General features: G+C 39.4%; 1 protein-coding gene across 5 annotated transcripts in view; it reads right to left on the bottom strand.

Moving 5' to 3' along the window:
- Positions 1-8,658: 8,658 nt before the first annotated feature.
- Positions 8,659-23,842, bottom strand: part of JHY (junctional cadherin complex regulator) — a 55,077-nt gene continuing 39,893 nt past the window's right edge. The window contains exons 5-8 of one of the 5 annotated variants that reach the window (XM_027579688.2): positions 19,837-20,131; positions 12,988-13,068; positions 12,062-12,190; positions 8,659-9,184 (exon numbers count right to left, since the gene is read on the bottom strand). In XM_027579688.2, the coding sequence (XP_027435489.2) occupies positions 8,987-9,184; positions 12,062-12,190; positions 12,988-13,068; positions 19,837-20,131 (703 nt within the window). In that variant the 3' untranslated portion in view covers positions 8,659-8,986. Of the gene's footprint in view, positions 9,185-12,061; positions 12,191-12,511; positions 12,564-12,987; positions 13,069-19,836; positions 20,132-23,842 lie in introns of those variants that run through there. The other 4 variants (XM_027579687.2, XM_027579689.2, XM_027579690.2 and 1 more) reach the window with 4 other exon arrangements.

Here is a 23,842-nt window from a genome sequence, read left to right as displayed (position 1 = left end):
CTTGATCCCACACCTCATAGGACTACGACAGTAACAATGTAGGTAACTAAAAGGTGAGTATTAGTCTTGTGTTCATCACTATCATTATGAGGGGTTATGTCCCTTTCTAAGGAGTTTTTAAAATAACTTCATCTTATTTTCTCTTCGTCATTGTCCTACTGTGTGGACTAAGAGAGGGCAAGGTGGCCTTGGGTGAAAGAGGGTCATATCAAGCCGTGAAGTTGCATTGAGGATACTTCATTTAGAATGTTCCTTCTTTCCCTCTTTCCTGTCTTGCCCCCGTCCTGCCCCATGGGTTCTGTTCTCGCTGGCAGACATAAATGCTATGTAGGGAGGGAAGGTATATTTCAAATCTATGGGAGCCCTATTAAGAGATTGAATTGCCTGTTTCCAGTAAAGGATCTAGGGGGGAAATCCAGATTTAAGCTTTTTTTTTCCTGAAGCTTTTAAGATTTTTTTTTTTTTTAGTTTAAAAAAGGCACACCTTAGGAATGTATCTCTGCAACAAAAATAAGCAAGAGTTGTTTAAAAATATTGACTAATATAATTCTTAGGGATTATCTGAATATTTGTAACCTCCATTCTCTCTTTAGCTTCCATGGCTACCAATAATGGAAGTGATTAAGTACACTTGCCAATATTCTAGCCAGAAGTTAAATGGCCGAATAGTCCTTATTCTTCCTCAGTGCTTGACTTGGAATGGGAAATAAACTGTAGAAAGCAATGAGAATAAGGATAGAGGGTGGCTCTGTATCCTGGGTTTCAAATGAGAATAATTTACAAGCTAAAGGTAAAAAAAACTAATACTTTATGCTGTTCTGCTCTTTTCCCATCTATTTTTTTTTTTAATTCCTGAGCTCTCTCCATTTAATTTTAAAGACTTGAGTTTCATCATTTACCCATGTACATTGTTTATAGGGTCGAACAGTTCTAGAAGGATTATTTAAAAAAGAAGCAGTCCCCTGGCTCCTTCCCTATTCTCTTTACTACAGAGGCAACCGGTTTCCAGCACTGGGTGATTCTTTTTGTATTTGTCTTCATGTTACTAAATAATTGCTGAATTGCTGCTTTTTGGTATTTTTGTTTTACGAATTATCTAGTACTTCATGCTCTAAAAGGTGCAAATTTAGTTCTTTCTTCCCTGTTCCCACCACATATGTGCACCCTCTTCATCTCTTCCTCCATGACAGGGTTTTGGTTAGATTGTTATTATGGTATGTATGTCTGACTCTCAGCCCAGCCAGGTAATCAACTCAGGTTACTTTTTCCTGTAAGACTTCGTTTTTTTTTTCTTGGAGTTAATACTTGTCTTTTTAATTTTTAATGTCCTTGTGACCAGTTTATTTTTTTTAAAGATTTTATTTATTTGAGAGAGAGAGAGAGAGAGCACATGAGAGGGAAGAGGGTCAGAGGGAGAAGCAGACTCCCTGCTGAGCAGGGAGCCAATGTGGGACTCGATCCCGGGACTCCAGGATCATGACCTGAGCTGAAGGCAGTCGCTTAACCAACTGAGCCACCCAGGCGCCCTTTGTGACCAGTTTAACTCCAGACTCTTCACCATTTGTCTAGAGCCAACTCCCAAGATACTCTTGTTAAGGTTTCATTTTCCCAAACGAATTGTTCCCAGAGCCTCTGGTCTGCTCCTCTCTGGATTTTATGTCACTGTGTCTCTCTTCCCCTTCATCCTGGGATTCCTTTCAATTTACTTTTGTTTTCTGTATTTTCCTCTTTCTTGGGTTACCCTCTCCTTTTGGGGGAGCACAGTCTCCTGTAGTTTCCTGATTGGTGTGTGAAAGGTAAATGTTTTGAGCTCATCCTTCTCTAAAAAATATCTTTATTCTAGTCACACGCTTTATTAGTATTTTGACTAAGTATAGAATTCGAAGTTGGAAATTATTTTGGAATACTTTTGAATAATTTAAAAAACATCATTTGATTTATTGGCTTCCAGTTGCTGTTGTGAGGGTCTAAAGCCATTTTGATTCTTGATTCTTTGTGTATCCTGCATTTATTTGTTTTCCTTTTTGGAAGCTTGTAGGATACTCTCTTTGTAACCAATGGACTGAAATTTTACAGTTGTGTGCCTTGGTTGAGGTCTGTTTGCACCCATTGTTCTGGATACTCAGTAGGCTCTTTCATTCTGAAAAGTCCTTTCAGTTATGGGAAGTTTTCTTGAATTAATTCTTCAAGGATTTCTGTTCATTGTGTTCTTTATGGAACTCCTATTATTTGGATTTTTTTCCCCTCCTAGATTTATCTTCTAGATTCTTTTTCTCTTCCATTTTTCTCTATTTTATCTTTTTGCTCTACTTCCTGGGGAAAATTCCTCAATGTTCTAACCTTTAACTTTTTAAGTTCTGCTATTATATTTCTAACTTCCAAGATCTCTTAATTTCCTTCTCCTCTTCCTTTCTAGTGGGTTTCCTCAGTGATATCTTCAGATATATAGATATATAACATGGCTGAGTTCTTCAGTTAGAGACCCTCTAAAGTCAGAATTTTTAAGGCTTTTATTTTAGGCTGCTCAGATTCTCCAGAGAAGGATTTTTCAAACTCCTGCTTGTAGGATGAGACCCAATGTTCTCGGAGCCATGTGGCAGATCAGAGGTCTCTGAGTTTAGAACACACATCTTCACTATTGACTCCACTTTCTGTATTGTGCCTCCCAACAGAGCCACTTGTCCCTCTCCAGAGATACTGTTCTACCCTCTGCAGAGGGGAGAGCAATCTTTTTGGGGGTAGCAAAGGGGCAGTTGTCTTTCATTTAGCCCCCCTCAGTCCCTTACACCCCTACTTTCAGAGGTAATTGACATCATCCATTCCTGAGCATTTTGGATATTCTGGAATGTAAATCAGATTGATTCTTGGGTCTCCCGTTTGCTAGGTTAGTTTTTTTTCAACTTTTATCTGCTTTCCTACTTTTATTATTATTGTCTCTCTTCCTGTTCTTATGTTCATGCCTTCTAAAAACCATTTACTGTGATTTTAGTGTGGGCTTGCCAAGGGAGTGAAGTCAGTGTATGTGTGTTCATGTGTTTAGTCTAACATATTTACCCACAAGTCTCATGATCTGAATTTAATGTTATTTAACTCTGGCCTTTACAGTGAGTGATGGAGGTGTTGATCTTTTACCTTGATGTTTCTTTTATGCAACTGCATTTGTTGAGGTTCAGGAGAATTGCATTATCATTAGAACAGACTGAAAGTCTGACTTTATTGCAAAAATACATAATAGCCCTTCCTTCTTGTCTCCTATTCAGTGATGCAGTACCAATGGCATGGGATCTACCAGTCCGAGGGCATTGGAAGTTAGAGTTAGTCCTTAAGAATCTTGGTCTATGAAAGGTCCAAATAGTTTTACAGGATATTCTTAGAAATTTCAAGGTGAGGGAATTTATTGTTTCATTTTCCTTGGTCTCAGATTAATTGAAAACCTAGGTCCCTAATTCTCTGAGTGGAGAAACAGGATAAACAGAAAGCAAGAAAGGGCTACACACACACACACGCATACACACACACAGAGACACACACACACACACACACACACACACACACACACGTGAGGCCCTGAAGAGAATGAGGCAAACAGGACAGGGAGAATTGGAAGGTGATCAATTAAGACATTAAGTGTTTTGTGACACATGGACGCATCTGCATTTTGCCCTGATAACAAGGCCATCAGCTCATTTTCAGAGGGCTGCCGCCTTCCTCAGTTCAATCCTCAGATCAAAGCAAAACTGTCTGCTTGCATTTTCCAATCAGAATGGGGATGCTAATTTATCCTCCTTAATGTGTGATGGTAAGAGACTCCTTCAATTAACTGAATTCTATAGCCTGCAAAATAAAAGGGTATACAAAGAGGCGCAGGCTGGAAGAGCTGAAATTCTCATTAAATCAAAAGGTCCAGTATTCATTACCTCGTGCATCTGAGGCTAAACACTAAATATGGGGATCATCAAAGGAGGTTTAATGGGTTAAATTGAGAATATAATCTAATTAAAATATTAGACATGGCTAAATAGTTCTTTGATATTCATCTAAAGGATTCATTAAAAATAGGTGCTTGAGGTTTGTGTGATTGGAGATTATCAATTTTAAGTAGAGACAACAAATTTGGGGACCTCATCAGCACTGCTTCAATGTCCCCATTGTGTGGAGGCAGGGTACTGGGAAAGACCTCCCTGCCAGGTGATGGGTTGGAAATATGGGGTAGGGCCACCCAGGCTTCATGACAGTGACTTTGGTAGTTGTCCGGATGGCAAAAAAAAGAGAGTGTAAGATAAATTTGGGAGACCCATTTGCCGCAGAGGAAAGAGTACGTTTGGGGCCCACATTATTTAGCTATGTTCTCTACAGAGAGAGCTATATTGATTTTATTCAATAATAGAGATATTATTGAATATATACGGATATTGTCATCTACTTCCTTCTATGTAGACAGCTTCTGAAGGAATAACTGATCACACTTTTTGGATTTTAAATATCTGAAGATTATTTTCCCTACTGTTAAATTTGTATCATATGGATATCTACTATTTAAATATCTCTTGCTAAAGTATGGGACCTTGAGAAGCTGGTCTAGCAGTCCCAGTATTGGGGCTGGTCTCAGGGACGAGCTGTCAACTCAGTAAAGGATATTTATGAAATCATCCCGTATCTCCAAGGCTTCACTAAATATATTTGCCTGAAATGTTCATATCATTGTAATCCTCTCAACCTATTAGAGTTATTTAAGAGTGGAAGACCGTTTTCTCAGTTTATTGAAAATTAATTACTTACATTGCTCAGGTTTGCCAGGGAAAATGAAAAGGCAGTGGAGAGGTAGTGAGGGAGATTCGTCCTGCCAACCAAATTCTTTTCTCCTCCCCTCATGTTACCCAAAGAGCCCTCCCTGTATTGAGGGTTAGAGAGAACTGAAAAATCTATTTATTGTGCCTCTTCATCTTGCGATGTGGTGTTTCCACAACATGTTGGGAATGCCCCAACATCCCAGTTATTTCACTGAGCTAAAACTTAAGTAACTGAACATGAAGAATGGAATTTTTTAAGACCGGAGAATAAAATTAATGAATGAAAACTGCCATCTAAAAACCTTTTGCTTTCCATTGACCAGATGTTTGCCTAGAAAATGGAGGTGTTATGTTTTCTCAGTACCTTTGTGAAAAGATGTGTGGTTTTGCTCAACAAAGCTAAAGGAAGAGCAGAAACAAATATTGTACTTAGTCTGGAGGCAGTGGGGTGAGGGAACCATTTTGGATCTATATTTTAAGTATGCTCTAGGCCCAATGTGGGGCTTGAACTCATGACCCCAAGATTGAGAGTTACATGCTCTACTTACTGACCGAGCCAGCCAGGCACCCCAAGGGAACAAAACATTTTTTTGAATTTGATTTTGAATATTAGATTTTAGCTACTCTGGAATCCTACTTCAATGTATTTTAAAGAATGGAATATCTAAATTATTATAATACATATTTCTCCTTTATAGTGTCTTTATAGTATAGAAATTTTGTCTGACAATATAGACAACTCCTTAGAGTCAGGGATAAAGGGGGAGTGAGACACTCTGGATAAACAAAATCCACAATAATTAACAATTTTACTTGTTTAAAACCCTTCCCTCACTGGGAAAACAACTAAAGAAGTAAATGGAGTATTCGTGTATCTTTTTGTCTCTGTTTACATTAGGAATAGAAATTATGAAAACACACTTAGAGTTAGGGAAGAGAAGTCCTGTCATCATCCCATGAATACTTGGAAGTTGAATCAAATATGTATTATTCAGGAGTTATTCTTGTTCTAATAAAGTTATCTTAAAAAGGCATATTTAGAGGAGTAACTTTTTTTTTCCTTAAGAATTTTATATTTTCAAGTGCTACTTTGAATATCATGGTAATCTAGTTTTCAAGAATATTTTGGAAATAATTAGCTAAATGTATCCTGACATCTTCAGACTATGACCCCAAATCTATTGATTTTGTGCTGTTTGTCAATAAGTAGTTAAAAAAGAACACCACCCCACCTCCTGAGTTTGCTATTGTAGACCATTTGCTATCAACTCAAAGTTCTCAATTAGCTCCAGTGTTGTTATAATTACTGGATGTGTTTTCAAACAACTCCCAGCTAATAACTGTTGGGATGAAGAGTCATTTTCTCACTGTAGACTAGACTGCACGCTTATGCTTGCTGTGAGGTTTTGACAATGATTCATTAACCAATAATAGGGCCCCAATTGGAACCATTAGGCATTGGTGTTTTGCTAGACTTACCCTTTATTTTAGTCCTCAATATTGTCTTTTCTTGGTCTGGTTTCTAGATAACTCCCAAGAGACTCCTTAATATACAAAATAACATCATGAAGACAGCTGTCATTAAATTCAGCTACTTGGAACAAAGCTTCCTCTTAAGAGGATGCTCTCCTTGGAAATTCAAGATGGAAAAACACCATAAAGAGGAGTCTATAATAAGAGAGAATATGTGGTTTAAAGGTCCTTTATTTACACCATTTCATAGAGATGAGGCAGATCAGGCCCTGTGCCTTTCAGTGGGCACATATAACATCTGGTCAAATACAGGCCCTCCATCATTCTGTCACTCAAGTTTAAAGTCCCTTGTTTTCTAATAGGCAGATTGTTTTTACTTCTTAAATATCTGAAGCAGAAATATTGTAAAAATTGATCACTGATCCACTTGGGTCTATAGAAGATCAATATTGTTGCCATTAATTTCAAGGAGGAGCAAAGAAGTTATTTGTCATTCACTGTTTCTGCAGAATCTCTTTGCTTGGTATCATGATAGCTTCAGTGATCTGCTAGATCTTACCAGGTGGGCCCAGACAGTGGCCTATTTTGGTTCATCCTTTGATCTCAACCCCCAGCTTTTAGCAAATATGTTCTATTTCTGTAGCCACAGCCCTTTTAGATGCCACTTGTCACTTTCAATATTTGTGTGCAAAGAATTGTGATGTTCTAGGGTTTATATACTGGATGATACAGACTTGCCTTGGAAGTAAAGATTCTTCGAAATGTTTGCCATAGACTGAATTGTGCTACCTGCTTCAACTAAGTGTGACTCTTGATAATGAGTGAAGGGATTGAAGGATTTAACAGCGCTTAGCTACCAGAGAAATGGTTAGGAGGAGGGTTTTAAATGCTCAAAATTGAAATAGTGTCTTTTATGAGTTAACATCTGAGTTAATTTATGTGTGTCTCTTTCAACTTTAACAATGTAGTTACGAAGTTGCCAGATTGTATGTGTTAAAATATGATCAGGTATGTAGTAATGCATATTTCTAAAAATGAAACGAGAGTTCATGTCCAAAACTGAAGTTCATAATAACTACGTGCTCCTTGCCTGCACAGAAAACAGGAACAACCCCTTCCTACAAACAAATAATCAAATAGCGTTGTCCTAGGTGTTGAAAGACTGAAGTTTAGACCTGGCTACTCCATCTCCCATTATTATCAGTTGGACTGACAGATGTCAAGAGTCATTAACCCTACCTTGATCTCCATTTCCTCTTCTGAAAAATTAGTAGGTGAACAAGATAAGCCCGTCCCAAGCTCTGAATTCTTTTAAGGTACTCTAATAGAAATGAAATATTTTAAAAACTTGCTCTGTCCCTTTAAATTTAGAAATGTCTCTATATGCGTTATTTAATCTTCCAGAGTAAGTTTAGGGCCGTTCAGAAAAAAATCTTAATTCTTAAGTTTCTAGAAAAGTCTTCACCATGTACCATGAAGTGTCCTCTTCTTTTATGAATGTATCTTAGGAGCAGTTTAGGCTATGATTTTCCCCCAAAATGCTTCACATATGATATAATTGTCAAAATACCACTGAAACGTGATTTGTCAGTTTACTATTTATCTTCGGATATGTGTAATTTTTCCAGACTTCCCATTCTAATTGCTTTCAGTTTTAAGAGCAAATCATGTACAGGTAGATTTTATACCACAGGATGGTTTATGTAAAATGTTTGTAACAAAGGAATAACTCTCCAAAGCTAGTTCTTATTGCCACCTGTATACATAAACAGATTTTCCCTTAAATTAGTGTTAAAATTGCCCATTTCCAGATATGACTGTCAAAGAATGCAATGCCCATCTAATAGAAGCACGTAAGAGAAAATTAAATTCTTCCATAATTATTTTAAGACCCAATAATTTTATTCAGTTATCACTTGATAATGTTTATTCAGTTTCAAAAGATAAAAAGTAAATAATATTTATTAATATTGACACTCAGCGTGAAATATGGAATGCTTTCTCCTCTTACCTAACATTTGTGTGTGTGTGTGTGTGTGTATAAAAGCACAGATGTAACATTTTTAAGTGTTTGTGATGGCAAGATGCCTGGCATATTCACGCACTTGGAGCAAGTAGCTTTGAGAAAGTTTATCGCTCAGAGTTGCCTGAATGGATGTTTCTGGACTTGTTGGATTTCTAATTTATGTCTCGATGCTCTGTTAGGAGAACATTGGGGTATTTTATTTTATTTTTAAATTTAGAGACTTTAGAACTATTTGGGAAACAGCATCTCCAAATGTACTGGCAGTTAGTCCAATTTACATTCATTTTATTTGAAACTGAAGTGTTTATACTTTTTTCTTATCAGGAGGGTAAGAGAGAAGCAGAAGTTAGATACTTTTTTTTTTTTTTTTGCTGGGTCACTTCAAGGTTTTCATTATGCAAAGAAGGGTAGGGATTTTTTAAGAAATGAAAAGATCCACTATGAAACTAAAAGCCTTTATTCCCCCGTTCTTATTCAACCCCAAATTCTGATTTGAAAGTAAATAATAAAAAAATCTTCCTAGAAAGTAAAATACAGCTCCATAATGTAATAAGGCCCCATATTTTAAATCCTGTACAAAGCAAACATGGGCTGTGGCTAGAGGACAGAGGATCATCCCTCTCTGCAGACAGGTTGGTTGGAGTTTTTTCTCCATGTCCAGTCCCCGGGCATTTTTGGTCTCCGACAAATGTGCTGTCTACACAATGTGAAGGACTTTGAAAGCAGCCACAGCCTGTTTTTCCCTTTCGTGTCTGTTCTGCAGTATTTCCAGCAGTGAGATTTCAGGCAGAGCATCTTCTTTTCGAGTATAGGTGGGATTTTTCTTTTCCTTTAATACTTGGTCAGTCAGATTTGAAGGTTTGGGTTTGGGGATGGTCTTGGCATATTCCAAAGCCTGAAAACATGAAGATAAAGTTTCATTTGAAATGGGAAGTGACCCCTGGATTCCTTAAATGAAATCAAGTCTTAGGACATGTTTACTGGTAATACGAATAGACACTATTGCTACCATAAGGTACTGAGATGTGGATGGGAATGGAGAGCAGATGGGAAATGCAAGTCCTGCAATATAACGCACAGTTTCAATGAAGTAAGTTAGCCATACAACAGTTTGCTATGAAAAAGAGCTGGAAAATGAAACAGAGTTGTGCCTTGGGGTGTTTTCTTTATAAAACGGAGTTTTATTCAAAGTGTTTGAAAATAGATTTCTCATGTATGGGCTCTATTTAGCTTCTGGTGGTCTTATTAAAACCAAACTTCTAGTAAGGAGATATTAACAGACCTTTCCATTGAAAGTGGACTTGCTACAGCTTGAAACCAAAGACATCACTGTAGTTGACAAAATTGAGCTTCCATTATTACATCAACTATTCTTGTTCCCAGGCTCTTGGAACTCTAGCAACTACTTATTAGCGGTTGGAAATTATTCTTTTCTTTTGTATATCCATAGAAGCCTGGAGACTGGAAAAAGCAGTCTTTTTTCAATGATGTTAGTTCCAAAAGGCACTACAATAAAAATGAGATCACTAAATATGATTTCTAAATCTGTCTTTATATCAATTTTATATTTTAATAAGTTTGATAGCTGAAATAGGAGTAGATAGTATATTCAGGTGCTGGAAGGGAAAAAAAAAATGTCCAAACTTCTCAGTGTGTGTAGGTGACTTCTGTAGGAATTTCTAATTACAGACTTGTTGTCTTGAATCTCTTCATGGAAAAAATAATGGATTGGAGAAAAAAGAAAAAGTGGCACCATGGAAACTCAATCAAGTGGACTGAGGTCTTCAAGGTCCGAGGAAGAAAGGCAATAAATAGAAAATAGGATGGTCTGTGAGAGAGAACATGAAGTACAAATTCCTAAAAGCACCAAAGGGTCACTTGTCCCTCATGCAAAGGGTCCCATGTTCTTCTTGGGACTGAGACAGAGACTTTGCAAGCCTCGGTGTCTCTGCTGAACGTACGTCATTCACGTCCTGACTTATAGTTGGATGACCTCTGAGAGGGAGAACATTCTGTATTTTATGAAATAATTTTTCATGGCTAGAGGGACCTATATATTATAGTCCCTTGGGAAAAATCTAGGGAAAAGAACTTGAAAGAAACAATGAAGGACTTTTCTTTGACATATGTAGTCATAAATGGCAAGAAGACACTAATCCCTTAAAATTTAATGGTAAGGAAGGAAATTGAGAGGATTTATCAGGATTGCTAGTTTCTTCTAAGAAATCACCTTACTATTCAATTAAAAAAATTTTTTTTTGAGTATTGGTTTCAGGTGTACAACTTAGTGATTCAACTTCTATATCTTCTGTCATCACGCAACACTCTTACAGTATCATTGACTATATTCCCTGCGCTGTGCCATTCATGCTCATGATCTACTCATTTCAGAGAGATAATCTCTCTCCCCTTCATACATTTTGCCCATCACCCCACCACCTCCCCTATGGCCACCATTAATTTGTTCTCTGTAGTTATAGGTTGGAGTCTGCTTCTTGTTTTGCTTATTTGGTTTTCAGATTCCACGTAGGAGTGAAATTGTATGGTGTTTATCTTTCCCAGTTCTGACTTATTTCACTTAGCATAATATCCTCTAGGTCCATCCATGTTGTCACAGATGGCACCATCTCATCCTTTTTTAAAAATTCCTTAAAAATTTATTTCTATTTAAAGATTTTATTTTTTTATGAAAGAGAGATTGAGAGAACTAGTGGGAGGAGGGGCAGAGGGAGAAGCAGACTCCCTGCAGAGCAGAGAGCCCGATGCGGGACTTGATCTAGGACCCCGGGATCATGACCTGAAAGGAAGGCAGATGCTCAACTGACTGAGCCACCCAGGTGCCCTCATCCTTTTTTTAAGGCTGTGTAATATGTTTCTCTGTGTGTGTACATGTACACACCATATCTTATCCATTCTTCTATAGATGGACACTTGGGCTGCTTCCATATCTTGGCTAAATAATGCTGCAATAAACATATGTGTGCATATATCTTTTCAAATTAGTATTTTTGTATTCTTTGGGTAAATAATCAGTAGTGGAATATATTGGATTATATGGTAGTTCTTTTTTTTTTTTTTTAAGATTTTACTTATTTGCCAGTCAGAGCATGAGAGAGTGCACAAGCAGGGGGAGTGGCAGGCAGAGGGAGAAGCAGACTCTCTGCTCAGTAGGGAGCCCGATGCAGGGCTCGATCCCAGGACTCTGGGTTCATGACTTGAGGTGAAGACAGACGCTTCACCTACTGAGCCACCCAGGCGACCCATCATATGGTAGTTCTATTCTTAAATTTTGAGGAACTTCCATACTGTTTTCCACAGTGGCTGCACCAGTTTACATTCCCACCAACAGTGCCTGAGGGTTCCTTTTTCTCCACATTCATTATTTCTTGTCTTTTTTGATTCTAGCCATCTGACCAGGTGTAAGGTGATCTCATTGTGGTTCTGATTTGCATTTCCCTGATGATGAGTGATGTTGAGTGTCCTTTCCTGTCTGCTGGCCTTACTGTTCATTTTTATGTGTGTCAAATTTGAAATACAAGAAGAAAACATGTGGGGGACTAAAGACCATGATGAACTTCAGGCTAACCTTACCAGCATCATTTGTGTACCTCTTATTTGTGTATCAGTATCTGTGAATGATGGGTAGCCACAGGAATGGCAGCAGCTAAGACATCTCCTGGGTTCAAAAAACACGGGGAATTTGCTCAGCGGTAACAAAGGTTTCCTTTTAATTCTAATTGAAAAGCTAACTGCCTTGGTGGGGATTTCTTACCTTCTGCCGAGGGATGGCAGATTGACTTTCAGTTTTCGCTGTTTGTGGTTTTGACAGAATGGATAGGGTCTTCATGTTATACTCCTTAACTTGTTTCGCGTATTCCTTTTTTTGGATTAATTTCTGCCTCTGTTCAGAGAAACCAGGTTACCACAGTGCACAGGTCCTGCTAGATCTCTCTGTTCTCTCTTTAAAAGCGGCACTCATTTTAGCCAGCTGGGTATATTGTACCAGCAGCAGAGAGGAAATGGGGTTAGCACGCGTAAGGCAACAGCAGTGAGATAGTTAATGTTTCTCCTAGAAACCGTCTCTTTCTGAGGGGCGACATCACTGCCGTAGCACACCCAGTATTCCCTTAACAGGGTCTAAATCACATTCTGCTCCTTCTTTGTTGCATTTACCCAATTTATTTTCATTTTGGCTTCCAACTTTGAACTATACTCTCTTTTTATGCCTTGAGTGCAACTGTAGTTAAAACACATTAAATGGAGATCTTCTTTCACTAGAGGAAAGGAAATAAAGTGGATGCACTTTTCAGGGGTTGGGAAACTCTTATCCTAAGTGTCTTCTCTGTAGCCACTCTTCAAAATTACCAGCATCACTCTATTGGGAAAGACCAATGACCATATAACACACACATCTCTTTTCATGTGCACGTGGCCCCCTTTTCTGTGCAGGCCTTCAAGACTAACTAAAAGGTAGATACATAAAACAACATTGGCTAGGTAATTTTATCTTATGGTAAAAGGAGTATCTGGGTCTCTATTACTAATGCTATTTCACAAGGGTCTCTATTCAGATGGAGACATTTGGATTAGGACTTGGTTCTGGGGGTGGGTGGGAGACATGTCTGTACAGTTCTGCTAATACAAATCCAAGTGGGGCAAATCCAAGCCTACAAAATGTTGTATGTCCATCACACTCACTTTGTCTCTGATGGATTCAAGGTCAGGTCCAAGGCCTCCAAGCTTCACGTCTCTTTTCTGATAACCTTTCAGCTTGGAGCTCTAGAAATACAAAGAGACAGTTTCTTGTAAGGAATTGTGCCCCACCCCCCGCCCCCAACTACGCTCTCATAGCCACATAAGGAAAAGAATGGAAGCTCGTGTGGACGGTTGGGAGAGTGGGTGCATTTCCTGACCCTTCTTCCACTCTAATGGCAGTTATTGATAATAGCTTCTTGGGTAATTTGTAGCTGGTCAGCTAACATGTTTTGACTTTTCCAACTTCTGCAACAACAAAAAAATTGGAATTCTGAAAATTATAAATAAAAATTTCCAAGTGCATAAAGAGCTGTTTTGTTATTAACGTTCTAAACAACATATACATCACCACTTTTTTGCTGCCATTACTATTACATCTGGTCTTGTACAGTTCACAAAACCAAATGATTTCTAAATCAGGTAAGCATTGCTTCAAAAGGAGAGTGCTCTGTCTAATGAGGTCCTAACATTCAAAAGACTGTAAATTTTTAAAAAATTTAAATTCAGTTAATTAACATAGAGTGTATTATTAATTTTGGAGGTAGAGTTCAGTGATTCATCAGTTGCATATAACACCCAGTGCTCATTCCATCACGTGCCCTCCTTCATGCCCATCCCCCAGTTACCCCATCCCCCACCCACCTCCCCTCCAACAACCCTCAGTTTGTTTCCTAGAGGTAAGTGTCTCTTGTGGTTTGTCTCCCTCTCTGATTAGGAAAAGACTAAATTTTTAAGGGTTAAGAGTCTTGGCAAGATCTGGGGCATCTGGGTGGCTCAGTTGGTTGTCTCCGACTCTTGATTTGGGCTCAGGTCATATGATCTCAGGGTTGTGAGATCAAGCCCTGCGTCAGGCTTCACATTCAGTGTGGAGTCTGCTTCTCTCTCTCTCGGCCTCTCCTTCTGCTCATGCTCTCTCTCTCTCTCAAATAAATCTTTTTAAAAAAAGTCTAGGCAAGATCTACTGAGGAACTCCTTTTAGTCAATGAGGTTTTGAATATTTTGAAGGGCATAAGTAATTTTATATGACAACTCTTACTAGTATTGAATATTTAAAGGGACAGAGTAACATAATGAGGCAATTTAATTTTTGGATCATGACTCGAGCTCAGTAACAGGCAGGAAAAACACTAATGCTTTCCTGACCATAGGATAGATTAAGATATTCCCCAAACTGTTGCTTTTGATGTTAAAACTGACTTGCTACTTGGGGAAGATGCCCTTGTGGGGATACCAAATCCTTTGAGTTGTGAGTTCATTTGGTTTCCTTCCTTGGGAAGAATAGGAAGGACCACACCAAAGAGCTAGTGTGACAGTGATTCTATTTAGACAGACGAAGTCGGTGCTTAGAACAGAGAAAGAATAGCCATCCTGAAGAGGGGACAGGCAGCTCTGTACTAATTGTACATGGTACTACCTTGCTATATGAGAATGACAAAGCTCAGGATTTTTCTAAATTTTGAAAGTTCCTATAAATTATGTTAAATCCTAAGATATGCAGTATATCTAATGAGTTTTTTTTTTTTTTAGATTTATTATTTGTCAGAGAGAGGGAGGGAGAGAGTGAGCACAAGCAGGGGAAGAGGCAGGCAGAGGGAGAGGGAGAAGCAGACTCCCCACTGAGCAGGGAGCCCGATGAGGGACTCAATCCCAGAACCCTGGGATCATGACCTGAGCCAAAGGCAGATGCTTAACCGACTGAGCCACCCAGCTGTCCCTCTAACGAGCTCTTAAAACAGAATTTGACAGATTGTCCAGAGACTTAAAAAAAAATTCTCATATTGGGTATAGTTACTACCTGTAACTTCCAAATCTTAAAAGTGTCCAATATACATTGTATCAATGGTTACAAGAATGTGTTCTACTCCCACTGGCCTATTGGCTGACTACCCATAGCTCATACCAGTTAGTTTCTCCTTGTCCTTCCCCACCATAGAGGCTTGGAGACAGGTACTCCTTTCCCCAGATCTGTAGCACTGAGCTCTGGCCCATGAGGAATAAATGCAAGTTGGCTAGGGTAGAGTTTGCATCTTAGTTTTCATTAAGGCTGGTGAGACCCCGCCCTTTCCTTTTCCTGCCTTGAATGTGGATATGACAGCTGGAGCTGCAGCAGCAATCTCGTGTCAGGAAAGGAACCAGAGAACCATTCAAATATTGGTTCTGCTGTTTTGAGCTGTGGACCACCAGTGCTAGTTACTGTCTATTTGTGGATTAACCGTAGGTGAGAAGAATGAGCTCATAATTTTGAAGTTGCTGTAAACAGTAATTGTGTGACTTGTAGCTGAAAGCAATATTTCTAGTATCTCAGTACTTCAGAGAGCCAGAATCCTGTATCTTTTAGGCAACATTTCTATGCTGCCAGGATTGAGTCCTGCAAATAGAATTTCCCTGATTAGAATTTTCAAAATTTATAGTCAAGTCTTTCATTATATCTAACTGTAAAACACAAGAGATGATTTTTTTTAAAAAAAGAGGTTGTTGGGCTAAAATCATTAAAAATATTAAAGTATAGAGAAAAAATATTTTTCATTAGAGGCTTTTCAAAATCCTAAATCTCCTTAGAGAAAAAAATCACCTGGCAAAACCATTCCTGCTACTTCGTACCCTTGACATCTACGTGTTCATATTTTCATAAAATTGCCAAGTGCTACAAATTAGTTTTTTTTCCACTAAGTATTTTAGCATTATGCTGTATTTCCCTGTCACTAAATATTTTTCAAAAATGTGACTTTCATACATAACATTCTAAATGTTGAACATTTAAGATGTCCTAGGGATGAGCATTGTTTGTGGGCTACTCTGATGATTGCTTTGACATCTAAACTGAATAGAATTGGAATTACTGAGACAAAATCACAAACACACTTAAGGTCCTTAATGAACACTTCCATTAGCAGTGTGTAAGAATGCACTTTTTGTCCAAACCTTGACTTCACTGGGTATGACCACATTTTAACATCTCCCCTAATTATTAATAGGTGAATGAACTCCAGTATCTTGTACTTGGCAATTGCGAATTTGTTCTTTATTTTGGGCCTGGCATCTGTACTGCTGTTTTGCAATCGGTAAGTTACTTTCTGTTTGCCAAAGTAAACCAATAATGAAAAAGGAAGAAAGCCTTGCTCATCTCCAGGTCATAAATCCAATTTGTCCAAAACTGATGAGAAATGATCAGTGGCCAGAAATCACATACTTAGCGTGAAGCAGCTTAACTTTAATCATTGAGCTGACACAGAAGGTACAGTGTGAAGCACAAATAATTGCTCCCTGCACCACCACCCCCATGTTGTCCCAGTTTTTACTAGCCCCTCCAATAATCAGAATAAACATCTTGATTATCGTAGGAAAACAGCAAAGGCAGTAGCATTAAATATTGACACAAAGTAAACAATGTGGTCCAAGGAGAGGGATGAGTATCCAAATGCTACTAACTCCTTCCAGCATGAGCTGCTTCTAGCAAAGAGACCTTTTCACAAGGGAGAGAGAGCATGGTTCCTAAGAGAGTTTGTTCTGGGTGACTGGCAATGAAAAATCTGGATTTACTTAAGTTTGCCTCAAGTAATCTTGACTGGCTCTCAGTGCTATAATTTCATTTGATCTCTTTCCATCAAGTCGTTTTTTTTTTTTAACAGCTTTACTGAAATAGAATTCACACACCACAAAATTCACCCATTTGAAGTTGTACAATTCAGTGGTTTTTAGTGTATTCATCAAGTTGTGCAAACATTGCCATGATCTGATTTTAGAACATTTTCATCACCCTGAAAAGAAACCCCTGTACCCATTAGCAACCACTCCTCTGCCCCCCCCCACCCAGCCCTAGGCAACCACTAATCTACTTTCTGCCTCTTCAAAAGGCTTTTATAGTAAAATAATCCTCAGAATTTACTTTGATTTAGTTCTCCTTGGCTGTTACAAGACTAAAAGTTCACAATAGCATGCTCCCCCTACCCTCCCCCCAAATTAAATCAACAGTGATAGTCCTGTTGGGTCTCTAAACACAGGAGGAAAATATAATCCTGTTCTCCACAAACCCCTGATGGTGTTCATGGCTAGTCTTTGCAGGAGACCTGCACAAGCTAACCTCCGCCATCCCTGGCCCCGGGCTGATGATTTCGAACACCACACTGAACTGGTGTTCATTGTTGATGGTCCCCTTGGCAGAGGACGGCCCCAGATTTTCCTGATGGCATGTTTCTGCCAGTAACTAATCCCACCTCTCAAGCTCGAGGAGTGACTTCTACTGTAAACGTGGGGCAAAGTGTGCCTGAACTGAAAATTGACCTTGACTCTCCTATGAGGACTTGTTTTCAACTCTGAAACGCCGTACCCTGCTGTGGGGGGACACGGCAGGGCTTTCCTCCAGAACATTCCTCAGATGTCTGAGTGTGAGAAAGTTACTCAAAAGCAGGGCAAAAAACAATGCCTCTGATAGTGGGGAACAGCAAGAGAAGGAAATGTGCTCTGTGGTTGCTAAATTTAATCCAAATAAACCTCTTCTTAGAAGCCGTCAAGCAGCAATACCCAGACTGTCTGTGACAATGTGAGTTAATGACTGGAGCTCAGCCATCCCAGAACTCCTTAAGCAGTTGTTTTGTGGCCAATGGCAATAGATACTTCTATGCGGTTTGTCATCCCTTCCGCTGTGTCCATCTCTTACTGCCTGACGTCTGGATTTCTCAGCACAGACGATGCTTAGCGTTCATAAATCAGTTGCATCAGAACTGCCAGGAGAAGGGGAACGGTGCTTGGGCTTGTTAGTTTAACAAAGCCTCAAATTTTTAATGTGATTCAAATCGAGTCCCTTGGAAACCACAAGATTTGCTGTGACGAGCAAATGGGCACGACCTGGATAATGATTCCCCCTGCCTGGTGCCCCGGCTACCTGCTGTCCTATACAAATAGCACACGGTTCTCAATCATTTGAGCTTCTGGAGTAGCTTAAAGGACAAAGAGGGCTTCTGTGCATTTGTTAGATGCAGGGTGAAGGTGTTGGCCCCCGCAAATGGATGCGGGTGTGTCGCAACATTCCTGAAAGAAAGCAGGAAGGGAGGGATTTTCTGAGTTGGAAAGGGGGTTTGGGCAGCAGTGTCTGGAAGTTTTTTTCTTCCCCTTCTGACCCTCCCATGCTCTTAGACTTCCGGTGATGCACATGGTCATCGGGGTACTTTCTGCCACCTCTTCTCTGTAAGACATGAACTCAACTTACTGAGAGAAGAAGGAAAAGGAAACTAACATTTATTTGATGGTCTACTCTTTGCTAGGGACTAAGCTACAGGCTGGTCCTTTTTGCCTGTAATGCTCTTTCGGTCTTTTCTCGTTAACTCTTTTTTTGTTTTGTTTTGTTTTAAGATTTTATTTATTTGTCAGAGAGAGCACGCGAGTGCACAAGCAGGGGGAGTGGCAGGCAGAAGGAGAAGCGGTAGGCAGAAGGAGAGGTGGCAGGCAGAAGGAGAAGCAGGCTCCCTGCTGAGCAAGGAGCCCGAGGCAGGACTCAATCCCAGGACCCTGCGATCATGACCTGAGCCAAAGGCAGACGCTTAACCGACTGAGCCACCCAGGTGTCCCTTGTATTAACTCTTGATCATCTAAATCTTGGCTCCGAATTATCCCCTGAAGCTCTGCTTGACCCCCGAGGTTGGGATGTCAACCCAAACTCCTTTGTGCTCCTCTGTGCAACCCATACATACCTTTCTCCCCCTCTCCCCCCAGTGGCAACATTATACTGCAGTTATTTCCCTGTGTGTCTACACGAGGAAGGGTCATGGCTCATTCTCTTTTCTTCTCGGCACCTACCACAGTTCCTAATAGGAATTCAGCTATGTTGAATTGAACAAAGGTTGATTCCCTAAAACCACCTTATAGTGAATGTCCCTCGGGACCGAGGCACTCATTTCTCCACTTGCTGCGAGTGCTGTCTGCTATGGCTCCCAGTTGGGTCCCTCCCTAAGAACCGCCCTCAGCCAGATGGAGCTGGGGTGTCCAAAGTTCCAACCCTCCCCCGGGGGGCAGTCAATAGCCAATGGCTGGTCCACATGGTGGAGCAAAAGCCTGCACCCTTTACCTTCAAAGAGCCATCCTGACTTCAGAGCCCTTGTGGGCTTCTTAGAGGCTTCTGTTGCACCTGCTTCACTGCACACTCTCCCTCAGCCAGCCCTGCCCCCCCCTTCACTCCCTTCCAGGGGTGGTTTGGGAGGCACGCCTCAGTCAGCCTCCTGCACATGAATCTCCATTTCAGAGTCTATTCCTGGGGGAACCCAGATCACCAAAGGCTCATTGCTTCCAACCCCGTCTTCCCCTGTTGCCCTGTAATGCAGAATGCATTTTCCAGTGTTCTCCTTACCATTTGACATTAGAAGCAAGCGACCTTTCCTGGGGGTTTTTAATGCTTGCAACAGTGGAGAAATGCAGAGGACCTAAAAAGACTCCTTCCATGTGCCTTCGTTTCTTCCTGGAAAGATTTTGCATTTTTGCTCAGCCCTACTTTGTCTTCTCAGATAGGAGAAGGTCCTGAGAGACTCAGCCTTGACTAGGGGCCAAGACAGGGGGTGGGGAACATTTCTGAGGGTGTCATGTTTAACCTGGGGCCAAAAGGAGCCCTGTCCCTGAGCTGAAGCACAAAGGAGGGACATTTCAGGTAGCAGCAGGAATCAAATCGGGAAGTGCCTCAGAACTTGTGTGGCATTGGCTCAGTAACGACCATCCCTTTTCCACGGCTAGAAGTAAGGGAATGAAAACCAAGGGCCATCTGTATAATCAGAATTAAAAGGTTATTTGGTAAAATGCTTTTATTACCTTGATGCTGCTCTCTTTCCTATGCTTTCTTCCTTTTTCTAGTTGAAGCAGGTAGCCTTCGGAATTGCTACGACTAATTTTCATTTGGTTTCTTTGGCTTCTGTCCGAAATGAGCTGGGATTCACTTTCGACCCTTGACAATATAGGTGGAAATGTGACGCTGGATGAGGCCCCTTCCCTGGGCTGCACCTCGGTCAGCTGCATTAAGGCTTGCTGATGCTGCTCCATTATCTGAGTGAGCTGTGAGTCTGGAGAAGCTCTAACGAGTTGGCTGTCCGAGGAAGGATGGAATTTCCTGAATGGAAAAACACCCCACAAATCTGTTACTAAAAACTGATTACATAAGACTTTTAGCATAAGAGTCTTTATGAATTTGATGTATTCATCGTTCTCCAAATCAAATTAATGATCTTTAGCTTAATGTTTTTAAGAAAGATTTATTTATTTGAGAGAGAGAGAATCCAAAGCAGACTGTGCTGAGCGTAGAGCCTGACGCGGAGCTCGATCTCATGACCCTGAGATCGTCACCCAAGCAGAAACCAAAAGTCAGATGCTTAACTGACTGTGCCACCCGGGCATCCCTAGCCTAATCTTTTCATAAATACATTAATTTCTTAAAATCCTCCTAGTTTTCTTTAGGATAGTCTAGCTCTTATTTAGAACTTCCATTTAGTGCATTCAGAATAGAAAAAGAAAACACCCCTTTAAAAGTCCTTGCCACTACAAAATACCTGGAAATGTTGGATTAAATTTAAACAGACATCCTTTTGAATACATAGGCAAATTTGTAAGAGAGGCAGGGAATCTTTGAGACCAAAACCAAAAAAGGAACAAAAGTAAAGCAGATTTTGGATGAGCTGAAGCTATGGCTTGCTTTGCGGGAGTTTTGGACCTATGGGCTTGAGTTCTAGCACTTCACTGTGCACAGGATATGTGAAATCTTGGCCCCGTGTCGGGTGAGAAATCAACTGAGATGCCTGCGTGAAGGCCTTGGAGAGCTACGTCCTTGATAAAAAGTTGGATTAGTGAATCAACAAAGCAAGCCCATCTGTCTTGGTCTAGGTTCTCAACTGGAAAAAAAATTCCTTATGAATTTCCATGGGACAGTGTTTGGGGTTCATATTTACCTTACCCACCTAGTCACGGATTCCAACACCAAAAAAAATGACATAAAAATGATCCCGGAGGGGGATACCTCTGCATATCTGGCAGAAGCAAATATAAAAGTTCTCTGGAGGGATGCACTCCTTCTCAAGCCTGCCTAGGCATCTACAGACAAGATGGCTAAACATATATTCACAATCCAAAATCCTAGAATATATGAGGAAATAATCTACCAAGTAGAAGAGTCAGCAGACACAGGCATACACACAAGAAGCAGTGCTAGATTTCTAAGAACTTCTGATCATAGAATATTAGATAGCATTCTTAAAGCAAGCATGTTTAAAATGATTAAAGACCTGAAAGAAGAAATCAAAACCCTGAGAAACCTATTTTGAAAAAAGAACAGGAAGTCTTAATCAGAACCAAATAAAAATTCTAGACATGAAAAATATTATTGAAATTTACAACTCAGTGGATACATTAAAGCCATACTGGCTACAGCTGAAAAGAGTTATTGGGTTGGGAAACTTATGGGAAGAAATTTCTCAGAAACATGGATAGATAAATGATAGAAAATAAGAAACTGGATTAGAGACCTAGAGTCTAGAATAACAGATTTTAATATACATCTCTTTGGTGTTCCTGGAGGGAAAATAGGGTAAATAATATTTCATTAGATACGTAGCATTTCTTATGACTATTTCTTAATAAAGGGACATGGATGATAATTTTGTAGAATTTATGAAAGTGATGAATCCTCAGGTTTAGGAATCACAAGAAGGATTCAAGATTTCATACCTAGACCTAATACAGTGAAACTTCAGAACGCCAAGAACAGAGGGAGGGACCTTAAAAGATGAAAACAAAAGAAATATTGACAAAAAACTTTTCACAGAAACCAGGAGATAGAAAAATGTTTTCAAAGAGTTTAACTCTTTACCAGGTTAAACTATAATTCAAGATAGAGCATAAAGGAATTTCAGGTAAATTTACCAGTGACCTACTCTTGTTGAAAAAATTTCCAAATAATATCTACTTCAGGAAGAAAGCACAAAATGGAAGAAAAACTGTGAGGCAAAGACATTAATAAACAGTTAAATTTAAAACATTGTATACAATAAGCAATAATTTTTGGAGATATAGGTGCTGGACAAAGTGCTGGGCAAAAATACCAGAGGGCAACTGGATTAAAACAATCCAGCGATTCTGAATATGTCCTGGAGGAGAATAGAAATATCAACACTAGCCTAGTTAAGTTTTTTGAAAAATTAGTTGGATGGACCTAGAGGGCATTATGCTAAGTGAATTAAGCCTGACTGAGACAAATACCATATGATTCCACTCATAAATGAAATATAAAAAAAAGAAGTAACAAGCAGAATCAGTCTTATAAATACAGAGAACAAATTGATGGTGGCCAGAGGGAAGGAGGTGGTAGGTTGGGCAAAATGGGTGAAGGAGAGAGGCTTCCACTTACGGAATTAATGTCATGGGAATAAAAGTCACAGCATAAGGAACATAGTCAGTGGTATTGTAATAGCAATGTAATGGGACAGATGATAGCTACACTTGTGAACATAGCATAATGTATAAACTTGTCAGATCACTGAGTTGTGATGGATCGTTGTCAACTATACTTAAAATAGGAAGATAATGTATATTTCCAAATCAGTAGAGGGAAAAAGTAACAAAACTCTATTAGTTCAATAGGAGACCTAGATATCTATATGTAGAGAGAGATATAATAAGCGTAGAAACAATAGGGTGATTGAAAGGACAAGTTAAGATGGTAGAAATAAATCCAAATAGGATTATCATAATAAATGTAAGTAGTTTAAAGTTGAAAATCCACTTGTGATAAAAGCTCTTTGCAAAAGGAATAGGAATAGGAGAAATTTCCTGTCCCTCCTCCCTGTCTACCAAAAGTTAAATATTTTTCATGATATAAATGTTACAAGCACTCCCTCTAAAGTCAGGAAAAAAAGACCAGGGTGCTTGCTATCTATCACAATCTCTTCCAGGAAGCTAAATCTGAATTTTATTGAATGTATGTTCTATACCTCCAAGTATAGCACTGAAATGTCTTCTCATCCCTTCAGATATGCAAAATTTCCTCCCTACTTTGAAAGTAAGCTCCTGGAAGGCACCTGTGATGTCATACTACTTTTGTATCTTCTATAGCATTTTAGCATTGGATTTAGTGCATATCAGGTATGTGATAAACACATTTGATTGAACGACATCAGGAAATGTCCCCTGAGGTGATTTTTAAAATAACTTTTTTTCTGATTATAGAAGGAATACATCTACATTGCAGGGAACTTGGACAATTCAGAAAGTATGAAGGTGACATTAGAAACAACCCCAATGTCTCTTGCCAGAAATAACCACTATTGACATTTTGGTGCATTTTTCTTCCTTTGTGCATAGTTTTACATAGTAGAGCTCCTACTCCTTAGGTATATATTTGTAACTTACTGTTTTCTTTTTTTATAGAAATGTTTCCTCATAACAGTAACTTTTAACGGTTACATGACATTTAATACCATAATTTACCTAAACCTTTCCTTATTGCTGGATTATTGTCATTTTGATAAATGATGTTATTTTTGTGCATACATATTTTTCTGTATTTTCGATTATTTCCTTAGGATAGGTCAATACAATGTTGGAGATAGTTTCCTCCAAACATTATTTGTAACCCTCAAAATAGACTGATCTTTTTTTAACGACCAGTCCCTCTGTCCTCCTTCCCTCCCTCCAACCTCTGGCTTAACTACAGTGGAAAAACTAGAGGAGACAAGGAAGAAGAAAAATACATTGAAGGTGAACTATTTGAGGCAGAAATCAGAGCCAACTCGGGCACCTGGGTGGCTCAGTCCATTAAGCGTCTGACTCTTGG

Source organism: Zalophus californianus, chromosome 11 (genome assembly GCF_009762305.2).
Source record: "Zalophus californianus isolate mZalCal1 chromosome 11, mZalCal1.pri.v2, whole genome shotgun sequence".
Classification (NCBI taxonomy): Eukaryota; Metazoa; Chordata; class Mammalia; order Carnivora; family Otariidae; genus Zalophus; species Zalophus californianus.
Note: the sequence above shows the minus strand (reverse complement) of the source record. Positions and strands in the feature narration are given on the sequence as shown.